This window comes from Pseudophryne corroboree, chromosome 6 (assembly GCF_028390025.1).
Source record: "Pseudophryne corroboree isolate aPseCor3 chromosome 6, aPseCor3.hap2, whole genome shotgun sequence".
Classification (NCBI taxonomy): domain Eukaryota; kingdom Metazoa; phylum Chordata; class Amphibia; order Anura; family Myobatrachidae; genus Pseudophryne; species Pseudophryne corroboree.
In genome coordinates, this window is record NC_086449.1 from 13,596,067 (window position 1) to 13,619,614 (window position 23,548).

The following is a 23,548-nucleotide window of genomic DNA, read 5'->3' on the forward strand; positions in this document are numbered from 1 at the left end:
TGACCTATAAGGGAGGATGTTCCTAGGTGGTTAATGTCCTTACCCTTACTTATTACAGCTTGACAAAGGCAACACACGGCTTGACACCTGTTGTCCGCATTTGTGTTGAAATAATTCCACACCGAAGAGGTGATTTTTTGTTTTAGATTTTGACCAGGCATGTCAATGGCGACATTCGTCCCATGGACAACAGGTGTCTCCCCGGGTGCCTGACTTAAACAAACCACCTCACCATCAGAATCCTCCTTGTCAATTTCATCCCCAGCGCCAGCAACACCCATATCCTCATCCTGGTGTACTTCAACAGTGACATCTTCAATTTGACTATCAGGAACTGGAATGCGGGTGCTCCTTCCAGCACTTGCAGGGGGCGTGCAAATGGTGGAAGGCGCCACCTCTTCCCGTCCAGTGTTGGGAAGGTCAGGCATCGCAACTGACACAATTGGACTCTCCTTGGGGATTTGTGATTTAGAAGAACGCACAGTTCTTTGCTGTGCTTTTGCCAGCTTAAGTCTTTTCATTTTTCTAGCGAGAGGATGAGTGCTTCCATCCTCATGTGAATCTGAACCACTAGCCATGAACATAGGACAGGGCCTCAGCCGTTCCTTGCCACTCCGTGTCGTAAATGGCATATTGAGATTTCACATGCTCTCTACTATGACATTGGGCATCGGCCTTGGCAGATGACGTTGATGGCATTTCATCATCTCGGCCATGACTAGTGGCAGCAGCTTCAGCACGAGGTGGAAGTGGATTTTGATCTTTCCCTATTTTAACCTCCACATTTTTGTTCTCCATTTTTTAATGTGTGGAATTATATGCCAGTATCAATAGCAATGGCCTACTACTATATATACTGCGCACAACTGAAATGCACCACAGGTATGGATGGATAGTATACTTGACGACACAGAGGTAGGTAGAGCAGTGGCCTTCCGTACCGTACTGCTATATATACTGGTGGTCACTGTCAGCAAACTGCAAAACTAAAATGCACTACAGGTATAGAATCTAGATGGATAGTATACTTGACGACACAGAGGTAGGTAGAGCAGTGGCCTTCCGTACCGTACTGTTATATATACTGGTGGTCACTGTCAGCAAACTGCAAAACTAAAATGCACTACAGGTATAGAATCTAGATGGATAGTATACTTGACGACACAGAGGTAGGTAGAGCAGTGGCCTTCCGTACCGTACTGCTATATATACTGGTGGTCACTGTCAGCAAACTGCAAAACTAAAATGCACCACAGGTATAGAATCTAGATGGATAGTATACTTGATGACACAGAGGTAGGTAGAGCAGTGGCCTTCCGTACCATACTGCTATATATACTGGTGGTCACTGTCAGCAAAACTCTGCACTGTACTCCTCCTATATAATACTGCTGGTCCCCAGTCCCCACAATAAAGCAGTGTGAGCACAGATATATGCAGCACACTGAGCACAGATATGGAGCGTTTTTCAGGCAGAGAACGGATAAAACTGGTGGTCACTGATCAGCAAAACTCTGCACTGTACTCCTCCTATATAATACAGCTGCTCCCCAGTCCCCACAATTAAGCAATAAGCACAAATATTTGCAGCAACATTAATAAACGGAGAGGATGCCAGCCACGTCCTCTCCCTAACATTTCCAATGCACGAGTGAAAATGGCGGCGACGCGCGGCTCCTTATATAGAATACGAATCTCGCAAGAATCCGACCGCGGGATGATGACGTTCGGGCGCGCTCGGGTTAACCGAGCCATACGGGAGAATCCGAGTATGCCTCGGACCCGTGTAAAATGGGTGAAGTTCGGGGGGGTTCGGTTTCCGAGGAACCGAACCCGCTCATCACTAGTTTTTATAGTCATTGTGGACAATCTCAAGCTCTTAGGCCAAAAAAGTGAAAATATCTGTTGTTGAAGTGTATTGTTCTTGTATGTGCTGTATGGCAGGCCTAAGGGTGGAAAAACCCAAAAAGCTCACACTCTTGTACTAATAAATTCTGGCCTTTACCTATCATTATAATTTATTAATATTGTGGATGAGAACTGCGCTGATATCAATTTAAAAGATAAATTGCATCTGGATGTGTAATAGAAAGTTTAATATATAGAATATGGAAATTTTACACAAATGGCATTATTGTATTTCCCACAACTTAGAGGTACATTTCAATGATTATATCCTTTCTAAATGTGCACATTTATGCCCTATGTTCTCTTTTTTCAAGTCATTTGGAGAACATTGACGGTCTATTGGCGGATCCACTTTAACTGCCTTTAATTGCTCCTAATAGTCCCAGTCATGTATCTCTAAATTTGGGGTGTTAATACTAAGGTTTTGCCTTTCTATACATAACATAGTACATGTATTATTGAAATGAGGATTTATTTATCTGCATGCAATTTTCATTCATCTTTTGATTTATAGCATCACATTTCTCATCCACAATTTTATTTTCTGGTCTATGAGCAAAGAGTTTGATATCGTATCTCAACAGCAGATCAATAACTCTAATGGTAGAACCTGTTTCCAGGACTCATTTATTTTGATTTACCTGTATTATCATTATCTTTAATTAAACTGACCATTTGGATTGCTCTTTCAGTGTGTTTCTTCTGATGTCATTAAATCAGTCTACGAAAAAATTATAGGCTATATCTGCCTTTATCTTCTGTTCAACTGTCAGATCAAGAAGAACCCTGCATGTTGTATATTGTAGATATATTTTAACAGTGTATACATATATTTTAAATAAATAAATATATTAAAATACACATATTTATTCTGTTAGCCCAGTATTGTTAAGCAATATGTTGTATACTTAAAAACAATAAGGCTGATATAAAAGACATTCAGTAAAATGTGCTGGTACATGGTTACTGTGCATTGCATTACACCATCCTAATATTCAGTCTGTGATAATGTAGATATTTAAATCACATTAAGATACACCAAGATAAAGGGCATGCTAGATATAGTCATTATCATCAACTTTTTAAAAGTGTTAATGTATAAAAAAGGAAATATATGAATATAAAAGTGTTATATTCAATCAGAATAAAGCTGTACTTGATTATTATTTGTCCAAAGAATCACATCTTGTCATTCGTGTCACATTTCCACAAATAGCAAGTCATGCCTTATTAACCTTTTAATGAGTAGAAGTCACTACAGTGGACAGCTGGACAAAATTATTTGGCCACACCTGCTAATTATTGAATGCAGGTGTTTCAATCAGACTCTTTGCCACAGGGGAATAAAATCAAGCACCTAGCCATGCATTCTCCATTTGCAAACATTTGTGATACAAAATGGTTCATTCTGAAGAGCTCATTGACTACAAGCATGGTACTGTGATAGGATGCCACCTTTGCAATAAGACTGTTGTGAAATTTCATCCCTGCTTGAAATTCCATGGTCAACTGTAAGTGATATTATTAGAAAGTGAGTAGCCATGAAGTGGAAGACCACATAAAATCACAGAGCAGGGTAAACGACTGGTGCATAAAAGTCGCTCTGCTGATTCTATAGCTGAAGAGTTCTGAACTTCCATTGGCATTAATGTAAGCACAAAAACTGTGTGGCAGGAGCTTAAAAGAATGGGTTTTCATGGCCGGGCAGCTGCATGCAAGCCTCACATCACCAAGTCCAATGTCAAGCGTCAGATGGAGTGATGTAAAGGACATTGACACTGGACTGTGGAGCAGCGAAAATGTGTTCTGGGGAGTGATGACTCATGCTTCTCTGTTTGGCAGTCAGATGGCTGTTTTATTCTTTCACTTTCTTGATGTGACTTGTGTAAATGCATGGCTGCGGTATGGATGTGACATGGCTGCTGTATCAACTGTCTGGATTCAATGACATTGGATTTGAAAGCATCCATTGATTAACACTGGCTCTGTGGAGCAACTTCAAAGAGGAAGACCAAGTGACACCACCTCCTTGGTAGCAAAGGGCAGTGTCAAAGGCACCCCTGAAATATGCTTCAGTGTGGGAAATTAGTGCCCAAAGCTTACAGATGCAAAACATTCTAACAGGTGCCGCAATGCAGCTTTCTCATATAAAACTAAGTACAGTACATCTACATGCAATGTCTTGAGTCTTTGTGTCCAGGGTGCTTTTCCAGCTTTCATGCCAAGTATGAAATCAGTCAAATTCAGTTTGTGAAAAAGGTAAACTTTTTAGGTAAGAAACACACTCAGAAGTAACTGAAAATATATTTGTATTATAAATACTGAGGGAATTTTTGTTTCTGGATGGATATTTCCCCAAATAGTCTTAAAAATATTGTTTTTAACTTAGATGATTTTTTTTCCATAAAAAAATACAGTAAACAAAAATGATAAGAACAAATTGTGACTATACCAGTCGTTTTTTTCCCTTAGTTTTTTTTTTTTGCAGAATTTTTTTTTTCATGGTTAAAATCTGTTCCATGATAATAGGACAATGTTTTATGTGGCAGATGCAGGATGTCCACTCAAGTGGACACATGTATAACTTATTTAGATGTATAGTTTAAAAAATAAATACAACTTTTTGTTGTGCTTTATAAGCCTGAAGAATAATTTAGAACATTAAAAAAATTTCATTAGGTGATCATAATTCATACATGAAAGGGTTAATCAGGGAATTAGTTGCAAAGTAAGTGACAGGAAGACAGTGATTAGGATGAGAATGGTCATTGGAAGGCCAAACGCTGATGTTTTTCAGCTGTTCCTATGGTGTTTTTTGGGTGTACATAAGTTAGCATTTGTGATCTTACTTGCTACTGGAGAGCCCTCTGCATCCTGGGAGAGCAGCTCAGCCTGTGCATCTACAGAGGCATTTAGACTCTGCGACAATTTCTGATTTGCAATGATGGTAAAGATGTATCAGCAATTATATACTGTATTGTTGGACAGAAATGATACAACTGTAGTTGGTTTTTAATATACTTAGGTTGGCTTCTGTTAGCAAATAATCACAATTGTGCAGGGCAAAATATAGCAGCAGCAGCAAGATCAACCACACATGATTAAGCCTCCAAGACAGCATGAGTTTGCTATGTAGAATAGAGGGCCTTTGTGTGCGTAAACTTTACATAATTTAAACATGTCCAGAACAAAAACAATATCCTTCAAGATGTAAATAACTAGGTAGCTCAAAGGGGTTGAAAGTGTTCTTATCACAGTTTACTTAATGTGAGCAATAGTAAGGCATGTTTATCTCCTAATTCTACAAAATAAGTATCAAAAATGAATACAATTCTTCAAATGATGTGCAAATGTTCTTGGGAAAAAAAGTGCTTGGAGTAGTTCAAATAATTTTTAGTCAAATACAATTTTAATTATTTGAAATGAAAAATTATTTCTGTTCTTAGTTTTTTTTCTCCGTTGGGATTTTTATGAGGTCCCTAAAGTTCGTCTAGGACTTTTCTCAAGATACCTTCCCCATGTATAAAGATTACTCCTTGTTTGAATCTTGTTCATTGTTATTTCAATAAATTGAAGCCATAACAGTTCACTGCGCTCTTCTTGTGAGCAAAGGCTGGTGTGAGGATGCCATTTATTCATTTTTGGAGATATTTTCTTTCTGCTGTCTATCGTATTGATTGGTATCAGAGATGAACTCTAAACCACAACAAATGCAGGTACTTCTACCTGGTCTTCATTATGGCTTGAGCTGTGCATTATTCACACGCAGTGTATGAAACAGCATAAAAACTGTTCATAGTTGTGTAACTCTTCTACTGTTTAATTTAGCTGCAAAGCTAAATTACAAAACACATCTCATGTCTTTTTAGTAGAGCCATTCAGAGAAATTACAGCTTCAAAATCTAGACTTAGGACTGGTCATTCTTTGATAGGACTTGCACATATCACACATATCTAAGTAGCTTTATTATTATTCTTATTATTCTTATTATTATTATTAGTGCACATTTATAACCCAATTTATTTCAAAATTTGACAATTTTTTTGCAAAATACAGGGAATGAGATTCAACAATTTATTTACATACAAATACTTTTCATACTGCAGGTTGATAATTCTCTCATCCCTAAAATAATAACACTACAAAAAAGATCTCCGTTACACTAAGACCAATAATTCAAGACATTAATCCTCTACACTCCTTATCATCATGCATATGTGTAAACATATTATAAGAGCGAAAGAAAAAAAAGAAAAAACATAATTAAAAGACCACCCATGCAAAAGATACCTAACACAGAAGTACCAGTAACACTAATAAAAGTTTAAAAAACGTCATGCAAGAAATGAAGAAACATAATATATTGCCTCAGGCAAAAACCTGCCTAATCTTTGTAGCAAGATTACCAATGAAAACATAAAGGTGGAAAGAATATGACATACAGTATCACAATATTTGGGTGAGTTTAAGTAGTTTCTGTAGTTATGACCACCATAGAATGTGGCATTGTATTTTACACATGAAAACAGACCATAATCATCGCCTTGATGTGACACCAACCAGTTATGTGCACAGCTACTGTATATGTCTATGTATCAAAACAAAAACATTGTTCAGGGGAAAGTACATTAAATGTACTGAAAACATCAGATATCGTACCACATCTAAGTCTGTTGCAGTACAAGATTTGCTGCCACCACCCTAATCATTTTTTATTAGAGATGAGTGGTTCTGAGTCTCAGAAATCCAAACTGCTCCAAACGAGGGAATCTGACATCATATTCCCAGCGTCAAATTTCTCGCAGGACTTGGATTCTATAAAAGGTGCTGTGGCCAGGACTCAGTGCCATTTCCCGGAGATAGTAGCACACTTCACTATGCTGCACTAGCTCTGCATAAAAAAAAAACCTGAATTTGCTCTCCATTAAAAAAATATATAAATTAGCATTTACAGTATTTATGATATATAGGAGATGCACTGCTGCTGCCAGCCTGCAACTGCTTTGTCCAGACAGAGTCTTATAAGGGGCTGTGCTGTAGGGGTACACAGTGTTGACTCTGCTGTTAATAAGTTCTTTAACTGTGCTGTGTTCACTCGAGAGACTCAGAGTCTCACAAGGGAGTGCGCTGTACCCTACTGCGCTTTCCTCTCATGCATTTAACCTTGTGATTCATGCAGTTTTAAAGGAGCTGCAAGTTAGTTAAAAAATGTTAAAAATATATTGTTAATTTCTATTGTTTGTACTATTTGGTGCGCTGTACCCTAGTGCACTTTCTTCACAATCTAACCCTGTAATTCACACAGATTCCCTGTCGCTGGAGGGCTTTGTGTTTTAAACTGTGCATGTCATTTTTAATATCCAACATAAGGGTGGGTGGGAGGGCCCAAGGACAATCCCATCTTGCACCACTGTTCATTTATCCAACTGCTGTGTATCAGTGTTTCACAGATATGCTATAAACTGCTGTGTGTCAGTGTTTCATAGATAAGCTATAAACTGCTGTGTGTCTGTGTTTCATAGATATGCTATAAACTGCTGTGTGTTTGTGCCACTGCTCTGTCGCTTAATAGTCTCTCACCGCAGACTTTGGCCTAAAGTGGGTGAAAACAACATTGTGAGCTGTAAGGTGGTCAATATTGCTTGCAAATGACTGGGAATTAATGTTAGTGAGGTTACTAATACTCTAGGGACAAAAAAAGGCCCAAATAAAGTGATTTTAGCTTTTTTTGGGTACATTTTTGGAAAAAATACAAATCCAAAACCAGTCACGGCGATTTGAAAAATCCAAATCCATAATCGGCCAACAAATTAGAACAAAATCTGGCAAAATGGCCCAGCGCACATCTCTATTTTTTTATACAGTGCATACGGCTTATCTATTCTTACCTGGCATATACAATAATACATGAAAATTTTTACAGGAGATCAATATGTATGTGCAATGGAGGTTCCAGAAGAAAGAAATGTCTATAATGTATGTGGGGAAAATAATGATTTTTAGCTTTAAGAAATGGAAAATGTGGCACATAAAATACAATTTGCAGTAAAAATACCATATTCATACAAGCTAAAAAACTTGAATAAAGACATTGAAACAAGATGATGTTCTCTATGTACAGTAAGGTAGATTTGTAGAGGATGGTGATATGTCTAGAATACTGTATATTATAATGTTCATCTCTTTTCATGATTCAATCATTTAGCTCACTAACATCAGTAATGAAACACTGCATACAGAATTCTTTCTCCTTGGATTCCAGTACCTTGGTACTTTTAAATTCCCCATATTTAGTGTATTTCTTATGATTTTTATGATGATATTGACAGGGAACCTTTTGATCATTGTACTAGTATCAACCAGTCCACAGCTCCACTCTCCAATGTTCCTCTTTCTCAGCCACCTCGCAGCTACAGATTTATTGGTTGCGATATGCATAGCACCCTCAATGTTCCATGTTACACTGGAGGAAGGAACCACTGTTTCTTTAGGTCCTTGCATTATTCAACTTTTCCTCTTTTGTGTTTCTGAGACAGTGGAGTGTTTTATCCTCACAGTGATGTCTTTTGACCGTTACCTGGCCATCTGCAACCCATTACGTTACAGATCTATTATGAACACCAGACTTCAGTACCATCTTATTTTCTGGTCTTGGTTTACAGGAACCATGACATCCATTAGTTTAGCTGCACAGATCTATATGATGCAATTCTGTGGCTCCAACACCATAGATCACTTCTTCTGTGACACAGTCGCACTCTTGGAAATGTCCTGTTCTAGCACTTACTCTGTAAAATTAGAAGATGTTTTGCTATCTGTGATTGTTACAATTTTTCCATTAATTTTCATATTTGGAACTTACATCAGTATATTTGTCACCATCATCAGACGACCCACCAGTTCTGGGAGACAGAAAGCCTTTTCCACCTGCACATCCCACCTTCTTGTTGTAACCATATTCTACAGCTCCTTACTTTCTGTATATTCAACACCGTCGCATGGCTACTCAGCAAATCTCAATAAAAGTCTCTCCTTACTTTACACCTTCATAACCCCTTTGTTCAACCCTATAATATACAGTTTAAGAAGCCAGGAGATCAGACAAGTCTTAAGGCAACAGATAAAGAGAATTCAAGCATCTACATTTCAAATATTCTAAATCACAGGTTCTCAAACTCGGTCCTCAGGACCCCACACAGTGCATGTTTTGCAGGTAACCCAGCAGGTGCACAGGTGTATTCATTACTCACTAACACATTTTAAAAGGCCCACAGGTGGAGCTATTTATTTCAGTTGTGATTCTGTGAGGAGACCTGCAAAACATGCACTGTGTGGGGTCATGAGGACGGAGTCTGAGAACCTGTGTTCTAAATCATTTAAAAAGATAAATAAGCTGTAATATACTGTGTGTATGTATATATATATATATATATATATATATATATATGTGGTATACAAGTCACCTGGCACTCCTTTTTGATGCTCTTTTCTTTACTTGCCTAGGTGCCCTCCATGAGGGGTTGACCTCCAATATGTACAGCGTAATGGCGGCACTCCAAGACGGTCACTCAATTGCAAAAATATGCTGTTTATTTCAATGTTTCGGGAATGCTCCCATCATCAGGAAAACAAGTGTACATGTAACAGTAGACATATAAATACCCCCCAGTGCAATCCCCGTGATTAACTAAGTTGTTTCATCTGTGCTGGTGCTCCTTTTGGCTCCCCCGGCGTCCGTGCTGCGGGAACACTGCTCCGTGCTGCCGGTGACATCATTAGGCCTATTCACTGCCACCAACTACAATTGTTTATCTACTAACTACACTATGATCAGGTGTTGTCCACACCTCTTTAACCACTTAACTGATTATTTATTTAGCCAAAAACCGCTCCAAAATTGTTGGGGGGTTTTATGACTGAATTAGGTGAAGAACATGAATTTAACCCTATACCAAATGATTTTAGTTAAAAAAAAGAAAAAAAATATTTTCTATTTCAAAAATAATAATATTTTTTTCAAACATTGAAACATCGATCGGGAACATTGCGACCATTAGAACATCGGGAACATCGCGACCATAGCAGCTTTCATTTTGTAAGCTGGGACAGCCTCCAGGTATACAGGGGGGTCTGGGGGTGGCTTGGGAGGGTTAATTTACACTCCCCAGTGGCTGCCATTGTCTGCAGCCACTGGAGGGGTTCCTGCCATGCTGACTGATCAGCAGTGATCGGCAGCACAGCAATCAGTAGGGGAGAGTGTGGGCAGGCAGAGTGACCCTCCGGTCCCTCTGACAGCAGCAGCGGAGGGAAGTTTCTCTTCCCTGATGCTGCTAACACTCTCCATCTGACTAGTCACATCCTGTGCGACCAGGTCAGATAGAGCACTTGCAGGCATGGTCGCATCAGATGCCACCATGCCAGGCAAGTGGTTAAGTGTCAGTTTGCCTTTACCTTCTATTTCATATTGTTTGTTTCCTAGTGCATGCTATGTAATATGTTTCTGCTTTATAAATAAATAAATTAATGAAGATGATAATTGTAAAGCGCAATGGAATATGCTGTGCTATATAAGAAAATGTAAATAAATAAATAATAATAATAATAATAATAATTATTATTATTATTATTATTATTATTATATCATTGTTGTTATTATTATTATTATTATTATTATTATTATTTATAAAAAAATACACTATTTCTGCCAAACTTACTGGTAAGACTATGCAGATTAGTTATATCTCTTAGCACTTGCTACTGTATGCTCCATTCCTAGTTATGCAATACATTATATTACATTTTCCGAATAAAAAGATACATTATTTTGGAAAATGCTAATATAATGATGTTTGTATTTTACTTAATGGTATCGTTCCAAATGCATGATGTTATGTAATATATTTATATACTTTATTTTTTAATTTTGTAATATGACCATTTGAAATATAACTGATTTGCTATAAAATGAATAAAATATTATATTCTTTACATGCACCCACGTGCAAGGATCTCTGGTGAATACAAGGGGGTCCATTAGATTCCACACCTTGGTACTCCTAGCACAAACTTAAGTTGTCAACAGGGCATCTGCTACACCTAGATCCAACTTTGTGATATTTTACTTGGACTGTGATGCTTTGATGTTAGAATTCATTTTAACAAATAAATGAAAGTTAATTATTTGACTCCGTAGTCAGATACATCCTTATTATCCCATTGTTTCCTTTTTTAATTTGACAGTCAGAAGTAAATACATAAAATGCATGTGATAGTATAAGTTTCACATTAATGCTAATATACAGTAGGTAGAGGACCATAGACATAACTGTACTGTAAAAAAAATGGTTTAATGTTATTGAGATTACAATTTAATCGCTAATTTGTTATGGAATTGTCTTGTCATTAATGTAAAACCTTTTTTTAATTTTTTTAAAGCATTCGAAATTACAGCATTTATGGTATATTAAAATTATTAAGAATAATAATGATTCTTGGTGAATTTTATTTTAAGATTGCAGAATATAAAAATGATATACTGTAGCTTGCACATATAGCAAATGTATGGTTAAATGAATCCAATTTAATGCAAACATTTAAATGACAGTACATTTTTAAACTTTAATATTAGCCCTTACAGCCCTAAAAGGAGGGCTTGAACCCATCACACATGTAATTGTGGTACCTATAGTAGCTAGAAAACTGGACTCTGGATATGGCTCCCAAGTGTCCAGCCTGAGGAGGAGATGTAACAAGTGTAATAAGAATCTCCATAATCCTCTGAAATCCTAATGATCCATTGTTGCTCATCCACCAGTTAAATTTGTAGATGCCTGACTATACATTGTTACTTCCTGTGTACTTTCTGTGGCAGGGTTTCTTTAACTGAACTGCCAACATTATATCACGTGCCACCACAGCTCAACAGCATTGCAGGTCCCGGTCATTAGTAGGTAAGTTAATCCTCTGGTCTTTCAAATTCAACTGCCTGCTTCTCTAAAGATTAATAATGTATATAAGTGTTCTCTCTTTTAACTTTCCCTTTCTTCCTCCAAATTCAGGGATGGGTAGGCCTGGAGACCATCTTCAGTTTTGATTCAGGATAAGTTAGAGTTTGTGGTGGAGAAGATCCTGGACTCCAGGTTGGTTCATGGGCAGGTCAACTGGAAGGATTATGGGCCTGAAGAGTGTCAAAGTCGGAAAATATTACAGTACACACATCACATACAAACTCCACACACATGGCCTCCGTGTGCGTTCTTGTTCTGCCGTGCATGCACATATTCGCAAGTTGCGTATGACTGCTCACGCGATCCTGCGTATTAGCGTGTGGTATGGATAATTACGGTAGCATTGGTACTCGCATGGAAAAGCTACAAAGACATATCACATATTTAATCCACATAGTGCACAATGAACACTTAGCCCACATGCACCACACCAGCAATTTATACTTGTTTAAATAGTACAACAACAAAGGGATTCACCTTTACAGGATATGAGGGGGCAGCATTAGGTTATGAGGTGGTGTTTGGTATCCAACTGTAGGGTATTTTAAGGGCAACATTCCGGTAGCAGTTTGCAGAAGATAGCACGCTCCTGTGCATAATTATGCACAAAAACAGAATATTACTATCATACTGTGTTTACAGTACTTTGATATTCGTCGGGAACCCAGTGGAGACCAACTGCAAGTACACCTGGAACAGACATCGCCCACCTATTCAAACCAACCTATGACCCCCTCCTGTACTGTAAATGACCAGCCCTTTGACCTATAGATGAAGAGGTTACAGTTTCTATTGTATTGTGTTTTTACCAACTGTATAAAAGACAAAGCTGCCTAGCCAGTCACTCTTTCTCTCTCTGAAGGTCATCTTGCTTGATTGATCTGGGCACCGGACCGAGTGGTGCTGGCGAAACCAAACGTATGTACCATTGTATTGTAGCCTCTTTTCTCTTATTGTAATTGTAAATTTGTTGTAACCCCCTTTTATCAATTATATGTTGGCGGGTCGGATCCCAACGTCTTAAATAGAATTGGTGTCTTGTCTCTTTCCCTGCTAAGGTTATAAGTGTATTTCAGCCACACGTGAAGCTGCATTGTGCTCTCAGTATGTCGGTGTGTGTATGCACTGCATGTACTTTGTATGTCCGTCACGGCGTGTGTACGCATAGTGCGTACATGGTACAGGGCTTTGTACGCTAACTGAGTAAAAAGTACGTAGGTTAAGGATTGAATACAGCGGCCGCAGCGGCTAGATTTTAAAGCGTATTGAGTGTATTTTAAAGTATTGCTTTTAGTCCTGTAAGTAAATCAGCATTTACAATTGGGGGCTCGATCCAGTTTTTCACACGCTCATATGCTAGCAGATCATAGCAGACTTTAATCTATCAGCAAAGGGTGGAAATACATCTTTAAGTTAAACCTTTTTCTGGTTGCTCGGATGTTTTAAAACTCTATTTGTGTGCTGTTAGATTGTGTCTGCTCTGTCTGGTCTGCAGAGGTGCTGAAAGAACCCGGAGGTAAGCAGGAAAAAAGCTATTTAAAAATCTGTTTCATTTTTTTTTGCCACCGAAAGCCTACACAAAATGTAACAAAGTGTACCAATATTATGCATACTCCCCCCCCATAGTGTTGCCATAGGTTATGTCATTTTAGACCTGTGTGAAATCGGATACATTTGTTTGCTATATAGATAAATTTGAAATAAATGTATTATAGGAGAAATTATAAAGACACAAAATGCAGTTCTGGCCTTGTTGTAAAGGTTTACACAGTGTGGGTTGTGTTTGTAAGCGATTATAGTTTGTATTGCTCACATTTATAGAGATTGTGTGGTTTGTTTTATTGCGGACGTCTGTTTGTACACGTGTTCCGGACAAAGTACAGGGTTACACACGCGGCGTAAAAGGCACGCACGGTAGCGTGTGTACACAAGGTTGCGTAGGAGTACAGATGCTAATTACAAATCACATGATAGTTGTTCAATTAAAAGGCGGGATAGTATACATTTAATACAATAGCACATAACTATCCAATTAAAAAAACAGGTTACCTTAAATATTTAGTTTAAAACTGTTAGTACCCTGGGGTAAAGTAACCAACATTAGGGAATGGAAATTTTCTGTCAGAAAAGAAAAACAAGGTGTATTTGAGTGAGTGAAAGCAGAGTGAGTGGAGCTGAACTCCGGAAATTTGGGTCCCGTGGGAACAGTGGGTTAGTAGAGGCCTGTTGGCGTAAGGTTCGCTACCTTACATGAACATATTGTGGAAATACGCAAGTCGTGAGGAGACTTGCACAGGAGCATGGTAGGGAATTGTTAATTGAGAATTGTGACCCCATGTAGTTTTTGTTACGCTCCGGCTAAGGATCGCAGCTTGTGAATTCGACTCCCACGATCGTAGGGCATATAGATAACTAGTATCTATAGGCTGTGTGATTGAACCGCACGTCCGTGTGTTATACACAGCACAACGTGATACCGTTGTGTCATATGCGCTGTGGAAAAGCATACGCAGATGTGATTGTGTAAACAAAGGGGTTTTTCTTTGATAATGGCGGGAAATCTCCCTGGTGGACTTCCATTGGAAAGGGTGAACAATAGTTATCTAATTTCTCTGTTTTTCACCCTACAATGAATTCCAGTGGAAAGATACTGAAAATGAATTTTTCGCTGCCTCTCTCAGGAAAATATTCCAACAGAACCTCCACAGAAAGAAATTGCGGTGCTGTAAGTTCTTATAGGAGCCCTAAATTGGATACATTGTGATACACTATCGACAGTGTTTCATTGTACTGGCCAGCGTGGGCGAGAGTGAGTGAAAGGCGCTCGAGTAACTTTCACCGTCTGCTTGCATTGAGTATTTTGGTGTTTGTGGGTAAAGACCCACAATTATGGGAGCCAGTTGCTCAAGTGAGAGACGTTCAGTATGCAGGGTTCAGGCTGGAGAATTGCATCCCAGGGGGTCAGCAAGGTTTATTATGTGTGGGAAACATGGTCCACACTCAGAGGCTTATTGCAATGAATGGGTACGTATGACTGCTAAAGATAGGGCATCTATCCCTGGGGTGGGTAGCTTTGAATCAGAGGTACTGCAGTACATAAGGATTAAAATATGTGATTAAATCTAGAAAACAAAGGATCAGACATAACAATTGTTTAAATCTGTGGCAGCAAGAGGGGTAGGTGCAAAGGGAACTAACTCACACAGCAAGTTCCAAACCTGGCAGGGATGTGAGTTTGAGCACACCATTACCGACACAAGTCGAAGGGGAGGAAATGGCTACAATCAATGGTACATCTGTAAATGATAGTAGAATGCAGAAGAAATGTGTTAAACCTAACCCGTGAAAGTTGTATCCTGTTTTGAAATATCTCCAAGGTTATAGGTCACAGGAAGATGAAGGATCCAGCCTAATCTCAGCCCTCATTCAGGCAGTCATCTTACAGGAAACTCAGGTGGGGCCTGTCCAACCAGTAAGAGCAGTAACAGTGTCCCCCACTGAAAGGATTGGTGAGATCACAGCTAACGGTAAGTGTGAGACTGTTCATTACACAGAGACATTAACACCTCACAGTGATCAGATTAGGAATGGAATGGTAGGATTACATCCTATCTTGGAAATAGTAACTCCCAATAGGAGGCCCGATAGTCAGGGAATAATCCTCACCAGGAACAATGCAATGTATTGCCGGTGGTCCAGATCAGAGCTGCGGTCAATCATTTCAGAATTACCAGATCCCCAGAAGCATTTAGCCAGATGTCAGAAGTTTATCAGGGATCTGGGTAATACCCATGAACCGGCAAACAAAGATTGGCGGACACTTTTGAAAGGGTGCATACCCCCTAATATTGACACCCAAACATTTATTACGGATTGTAAATTAGAGTCAGATAGTCCTATGACTGACGAACACAGTCAGGAGAATGTGGAACAAATTAACATACAACTAGGATTGTATTTCCACACTGCTGTTAAGTGGAGCAAAATTTTCTACATAAGACAGAAGGACAGTAAAATGACATCTGAATATTTCGATAGGGCTTTGCAAATAATGGCTAGATACACTGGGGTATCGTATGTAGGTAACGATGAGAATTACAGGGAGGTGGCTGTCTCTGTGCTAATGGACGGTCTCAATAAGGCATTGAGGGCCAGGGTGCAGACTTCTTTACCAAATTGGAAAGGGGTCACAGTAGCTAATCTTAGAGAGTGCGCTATTGAACATCACAAGAATATTGCTAGGCGCAGAGAACAACAGGAGGAGAGGTTGAGGATGGTAAGTATACAGGCACATACAGGAAAGACCAATCAGCTCAAACCCCAGATCCCTAATGGTAAGTCAAAGTCAATAATATGTTACACTTGTAGGAAGGAAGGGCATTTTGCCAGAGATTGTAAGAGTAGTAGGACACATAGTCAATATAGATCCCCTAGACAGAAAACACAAGCCACATTATTAAACACATAGATGGGACCAAGGGACATATAGTAAGGAAACACAAGCCATATAGAAAACACAAATTTGGCTAATGGGAAGAACGAAATAAATGCAACATTATCCTTTGACAAAACTTGCTAGGGTTAAGATGGGGCCTCTAAACTTTTGCTTCTTTTCTAGCAGAAATGGTCCCTGATTAACTTAACAGGAGCTTTGTTAAGAAATGATATACATATAATATATATATATATTTCACTGTTCTATATTCATGTCCATCACAGGTAGAGAAAAATGTCTCGCTAAAATACTGGGTTACCTATGAACTTAGGATGGACAGGACACTGGATTGATGGCTGGGATAGTCCTAGTAGAGATACAACACACATAGAATTTTTTTAAGGGGAGTAGACCAAGTAGAGAATCACTTCCCTGTAGTGCCCAATCCAGTTGTCAAATTTTATAAAATCTTCTTTACCTTTACAAACTTATCTGTTACCAACCTCTATGTGATTTTTCTTCAAAGTTTCCTCTTCATCTCTCACGTTCACCTACAGGAGGGTGCAATACATGGACCCGATTACAGTTCAAACACCACATGCTTACTCGGTCCTTCAGAGTTCTGCCCAAATCCAGTATATCTCACCAGCAGGATGACACCAGTATTACTGCAGTGTGCCTTGTCATGTGCAAAGGGTGAAGAATGGGAATACTGGTGAAGACAGATACTGATATGCATGATGGTGTGACGGCCTGTTGGTGGATGGCAAACCTGACATTTTCTTTTTAATTTTTCCTCTCTTATATCACCCAGAGATGTTTTTACTTCACACAACTGATAACATGAAATAAATAAATGAAAATTCTAAATTTGTGTTCCCTACAGGAAAAAGTGGTCTGAAAGGCGAAGGTATATGGTCAGGAGTCCTCAGGACTTTGGACAGATGGACATGGTAAGCCAGTGGCCCCCAGAGCATATCTTCCAAGTCTAGATGAGGTGGCACACGATCTGACTCATCTGGGCAAGGAGGGTATGTGCAATCTGGTAAGAGCCTACTGGAGTGCGCCTGGATTCTCTTCTCATGCAGGTAAGAAAGCAATGACATGTCTTACTTGCTTGAGTAAAAATATTGGTAAGGCAATACCAACGGAGCCATCCCATATCCCTCCTACAGACGGACCTTTTCAGGTAATACAAATCGACTTCATACAGTTACCACCCTGTAGGAATTTGAAATATGTGTTAGTATGTACTGATGTGTTTTCAAACTGGGTAGAAGCATTCCCCACTGCCACAAATACTGCTGTGTTCACTGCAAAGAAAATCATGCAGGAATTTTTGTGCAGATATGGTATCACTAGAATGATTGAAAGTGACAGGGATACCCACTTTACAGGTGAAGTCTTTCAGGTCATGTGCAAACTGATTGGAATCAATGGCAAGCTGCAGACTCCATACTGACCACAGGCGAGTGCGAAGGTGGAGAGAATGAACAGCACTATTAAGAACAAGCTGAGCAAAGTGATGGCTGAAACTGGATTGTTGTGGCCAGAAGCTTTGCCACTAGTGTTGTACAGCATCAGAACCACTCCCAGGTCACCACATAACTTATCACCCTTTGAAATTCTATTTGGTCGACAACCCCATGTAATGATAGACCCCCAGGATGATTTGAAATGCAATAATGAAATTACTGTGAAATGCTTAGTTAGAATGAGCCAGCAGCTGAGAAATCAACAAAGAGATCTAAAGCTGGTGATTCCTGACCTACCAAACAGTAATTGTCATGACATTGAGCCTGGGGATTATGTGATGATTCAAATTTTTCTACGCTCAGGTTGCCTCATAGACAGGTGGGAAGGACCTTATCAAGTCTTGTTAACCAGCACAACAGTAGTAAAGGTCACGAAAGAGAACTTGGGTCCACTCGTCCCACTGCAAGAAGGTCGCTGACCCGGAGAACTGTGTGTTCAAAGAGAAAGGTGAAGAGAACCTTGTATCACTAGAGTGTTTGTTCCAGGAAATCTGAGAGGCAGGACTGTTGAAACAGCACCTGAGCGCAGAGAGCAACAAGAACAAAGATGGTTGTCGTACCAGTTTTCTTTTTTTCACCTCCCACTGCCCTCTTCTCTTTCTCCCCCTTCTTATCTTCCTTCTTTTCCTTTAACGAAATGGATCTACCTCAAGAGACTGCGTTTCGGGTTCTGCTAGTAATTCTGAGAAGTCGAGCAAGGCTCTGGAATGGGCTCTGATGGCAAGTACGGAATTGTAGGATCTCAGGAGCAGCACATCACTCGAGTAAAGGCTGGTATCAGTAAGCACTCTGGTAGTCACGGGGCTCGGAGGCAATGTGAGGGGTTATTGTCTGATGAATATTGTATTTGTAGGAATTGTGAGAACATAGTACAAGACGGGTGCTTCCATAGATGTCAGTCTAATAATAATATCGACATGGACCGACATCCATTGAGTGATTTCCACTCATTAGTGGGTAAGGTCTTAAACCAGACAGAATGTTGGGTGTGCTCACAGGTACCTCAAGGACAGAGTAAGTCAGGATTAGTACCATACCCTTTGTCAATAGATGAGGTACTCGAATTAAGGGGTGGGAGACTGGTGGACAAGAAATTCAATATATCTAGGCCCCCTAGTTTGAAGCTCTACCAGTACAATGTAGATAGATCCCTGTTGTGTTTTAATATTTCCAATTTCCGAAAACAAGGAAATTGGGAAGTGACTTGGAATAACCAGACAATGACTTTTTCACACAGAGCTGATAGGATTCCTATCAACTCTGAACTTGTACGCAAGATAGCCAACAGTGGAAAGTATTTTCGGTACTAGTATATATGTGGAAGCAAAACCATGTGGGTTGGAAAGGTATTGCAGGGGTATTGTGCCCACATCATCCAGCCTGATACTTGTACTGAGCAAATGGAAGAACTAGGGACTGAATTATTTACATGGAAGATTTGCAATATGGTGATGTTACATTTTGTCCCCTATGTTTTCCCAGATGATGTCTATTTCATATGTGGGAGGAAAGCATACAAGTGGCTTATTTCGAGCTCTGAGGGATTGTGTTATATTGGGAGAGTACTACCAGCGGTCATGACCATAACCCATGACAAAATGAAAGACATTCACTGCAATGCTCAGACTCCTTATATTCATACCCATTATGAACACATCATCAAGAGACACTTCATAGATAAGGCAGAGCACGCAGCCTCTGATTTGATTCACAAATCCACTGGGATTCAAGTTCTTCTCACATTAGATATCACCCGTACTGCCAGAGGAACTATAAATTATAGGTACATCCATGCGCTAGTGAACTTGATAGACAATATCACCGAGATGTATGATGACAACTTCAGGTATACAGGAAGGGAGTTACAAACCTACAAGAAAGAATTGATCCAGCACAGGCAGGGTTAGGAAAATGGGCACAGAATGTTATGGGAATGGGAAAGTTTCTCCTTTGTATCCTGGGAGTCATCATAATTATTGTTCTGATATTCAGGTGTGTTCGAATTCTAATGCGGCGCAAGCACGGCACAAATTTTATGAGTCTAAGGAGCGAGAGTGCTGTTACAGCAGCAGATTTGATTTATAACCCATCTATAGAGACAGTGTTATGATAAGGATTGGAAATTAATTTCATGGCCTGTTTTCTTTCACCATTTTTCTCTGTCTCCCCTTTACCCAGAAACATCCAACTGGAAAAGAATTCAACCCTACCCAATGTTTTTGTCAATGTATTTTATATATGTGTCTTATCTTCATCTCTGCAACCCTCAGTTAATGGCACACATAGTCGACAGGTGTTATCCACATATAATAGCATTCACATCTGTTCCCCCTCCATGTATCATCAAATAAATGTGCTCCCCATTTGTTGGTATTAGAAGCCGAAGAGGCGAGGGTCAAAAGCCCTTGCCCGAAAGGAGCTCGGTAGTGTTTGTTTGCCCATTTACAGACCCTTAATACGGAATGAGAATGATTTAATGTATACTTCGCAATACCTCGAAGCCTACTTAGAACATATATGGCACGATGATATATGCCCCTCAGACATTTATTCATACATACATGCTTTTACTATCCCACTAGACTATACATTTCCCACCTACAACTCTCCCCCGATCATCCAAGTTTGTATATAAATTGTATAGGTAATATTTTTAGTTTATTAGTTAAGAGTGGCAGTTATTGATGACTGCCAAAGGGTGGACTGTCGAAGTCAAAAAATATAACAGTACACACATCACATACAAACTCCACACACATAGCCTCCATGTGCGTACTTGTTCTGCCGTGCGTGCACATATTTGCAAGTTGCGTATGACCGCTCACACAATCCTGCGTATTAGCGTGTGGTATGGGTAATTATGATATCATTGGTACTCGCATGGAAAAGCCACAAAGACATATTACATATTTAATCCACATAGTGCACAATGAACACACAGCCCACATGCACCACACCAGCAATTTATACTTGTTTAAATTGTACAACAACAAAGGGATTCACCTTTACAGGATATGAGGGGACAGCATTAGGTTATGAGGTGGTGTTTGGTATCCAACTGTAGGGTATTTTAAGGGCAACATTCTGGAAGCAGTTTGCAGAAGATAGCACGCTCCTCTATATAATTATGCGCAGGAACAGAATATTACTATTATACTGTGTTTACTGTACTTTGATATTCGCCAGGAACCCAGTGGAGACCAACTGCAAGTACATCTGGAACAGACATCGCCCACCTATTCAAACCAACCTATGACCCCTCCTGTACTGTAAATGACCAGCCCTTTGACCTATAGATGAAGAGGTTACAGTTTCTATTGTATTGTGTTTTTACCAACTGTATAAAAGACAAAGCTGCCTAGCCGGTCACTCTCTCTCTCTGAAGGTCATCTTGCTTGATTGATCTGAACACTGGACCGAGTGGTGCTGGCGAAAACAAACGTATGTACCATTGTATTGTATCCTCTTTTCTCTTATATTTTTTGTAACCCCCTTTTATCAATTATATGTTGGCGGGTCGGATCCCAACTTCTTAAATACAATTGGTGTCTTGTGTCTTTCCCTGCTAAAGCTATAACTGTATTTCAGCCACACGTGAAGCTGCATTGTGCTCTCAGTATGTCGGTGTGTGTGTATGCACTGCGTGTACTTTGTACGTCCGTCGCGGCGTGTGTACGCAAAGTGCATACACGGTACGGGGCTTTGTACGCTAACTGAGTAAAAAGTACGTAGGTTAAGGATTGAATACAGCATCCGCAGCGGCTCGATTTTAAAGTGTATTGAGTGTATTTTAAAGTATTGCTTTTAGTCCTGTAAGTAATTCAGCATGTACAAGAGAGATCTTGGGTATCTTAGAGGTGTGTACATGCTCCAAAATGAATGAAGGTTTTTTTCAAGAATTTCTGTTGAAGCTGGGTTGTAAGGGTTTACTGACCCCTCGTTAAAGGGGACGTACTGTCATGAGCTGCCATGGCTCATCTACATTGCAGGTCCTGGTCATTGCTAGGTAACCGGGACACCTGTATACATCCGGCCGGCAGCATTCTGCCAGTTGCTAGGCGATGGAGACGCCTGCTGGCTGTGGATGATTAATGGGTGGAGATGTGGATGTGTGGTGCTTCAGCTCTACAAGATCTTATTTAAGGGCGTGATTCAAATCTTATTGATGCCAGCATCCACTAGATGGCACCCAACGGCTGCCAGCGTATACATTTCAGCTCACACCTGCCTGGGGTAAAGAGCTGAAATCTGTGAAAAGCTATTCGTTTTGGTGCACAAACTTCAGTTTTCCCAGTCGCACTTTACATGGCTAAACCCGAAACTAATGGACATGATAGGGGGCGCCACTTTAGATGTGTGATCGGTGGTGATAACATTTGAATTCCCCCCTAAGAGTCTTATATTAATCAGTTGTGGTCTATCGTAATGCATTATAACATTATTTTCATTGTGAAATTTATTGTGCAGTTGGAAGCTGCAGACCTTGGGCATAGTCAGGATTAGCCTTATCTGTAACTGAAAAGGAGTTTTGCACATGCAGGGAAGGGATCAGAAAAGATTCACCTCTATAGTAAGTTGCAGTCTAAACAGAAATGTTTCTTATGCTACATAAAGATAGCATTAGGAATGGACTTCAACTTCCCCCCAAAAAACCTTTTTCAAAACCTTATAAATATTATTACTGTGCAGATCCCATAGAGGCCATAAGAATGGCATAGTTCTCACAAAGAGTTCCCCATTTTTTAAAATCTGTTTTTATTAAAGTATCTCATGTATAAAAACAATAAGTGAAATGTAAATGCATGTTAGAAGTTCAACAAAGATTTCAAGAAAGAGACATCAAGCATATGAACAATAAATGAAGTGTACATTATCTGCAGAAGTGCAGTAGTCACAGCATATGGCTGTGTCCATGTTCACCTTTACAGCATTTGCAGCAAACATGCATACAAATCGCTATTGCACAGAGGGTGCGATTCATTCACGGGAGCATATGCACCATAAAATCTACAGTTTGTGGGTACAAATGCAGCACAAAACCATGTTCATCTGCACACAAATCACACCAGCTTTGCTGCAAATATTTGCAATCACAGCAAAGATGAGCATGGACACATCTGTATAATATACAGGTACAGAAATGAATAGACAATGTTAACAAAACAGTCTCATAGCAGGTAAATATAGTTTAGATTAAAATGAATCATTGGATAACCCAAAGAGTAGAAACATGAATCTATTGTCTTCCTCCCCTGCCACTCCAGGAAGGCCCTAGCAGGTAATAAGAATAAGCAAGGACTTCACAGGTAGCTCATCATGAAACTATAAGAGGATCTCCAACTGCCATTCACAACAAATACCAACAGGTATGCTGGAGACATCCCTGAATCTGTTTTTTTTTTATTTCCAGAGACAAATTATCTATGCAACTTTCCCATATTTTGAAAAAACAGTCCGTTTTGGTGTCTTTATCTAAGGAAATCTCTACCCAGTACATTAAAAAAAACATAGAAAATTTCTGTTTTAAACAATGATAGTGTAGCAGATTAGAGGCAACTCCAGGTTTGAAGAATGTCCTTCCAGCCTGCTGCACCAACAGCCCTTAACAATCTACTACCACCCCAATATGGGTGTGTTTTGTAAAAATACCAAATATGGCCCA

General features: G+C 39.5%; 1 protein-coding gene across 1 annotated transcript; it reads left to right on the forward strand.

The window, feature by feature from the left end:
• Positions 1-8,357: 8,357 nt before the first annotated feature.
• On the forward strand, positions 8,358-9,068 carry LOC134933990 (olfactory receptor 11L1-like). Its single transcript, XM_063929517.1, has one exon. It carries the CDS (start codon positions 8,358-8,360, stop codon positions 9,066-9,068), a length of 711 nt encoding a protein of 236 aa, XP_063785587.1.
• Positions 9,069-23,548: the final 14,480 nt, after the last annotated feature.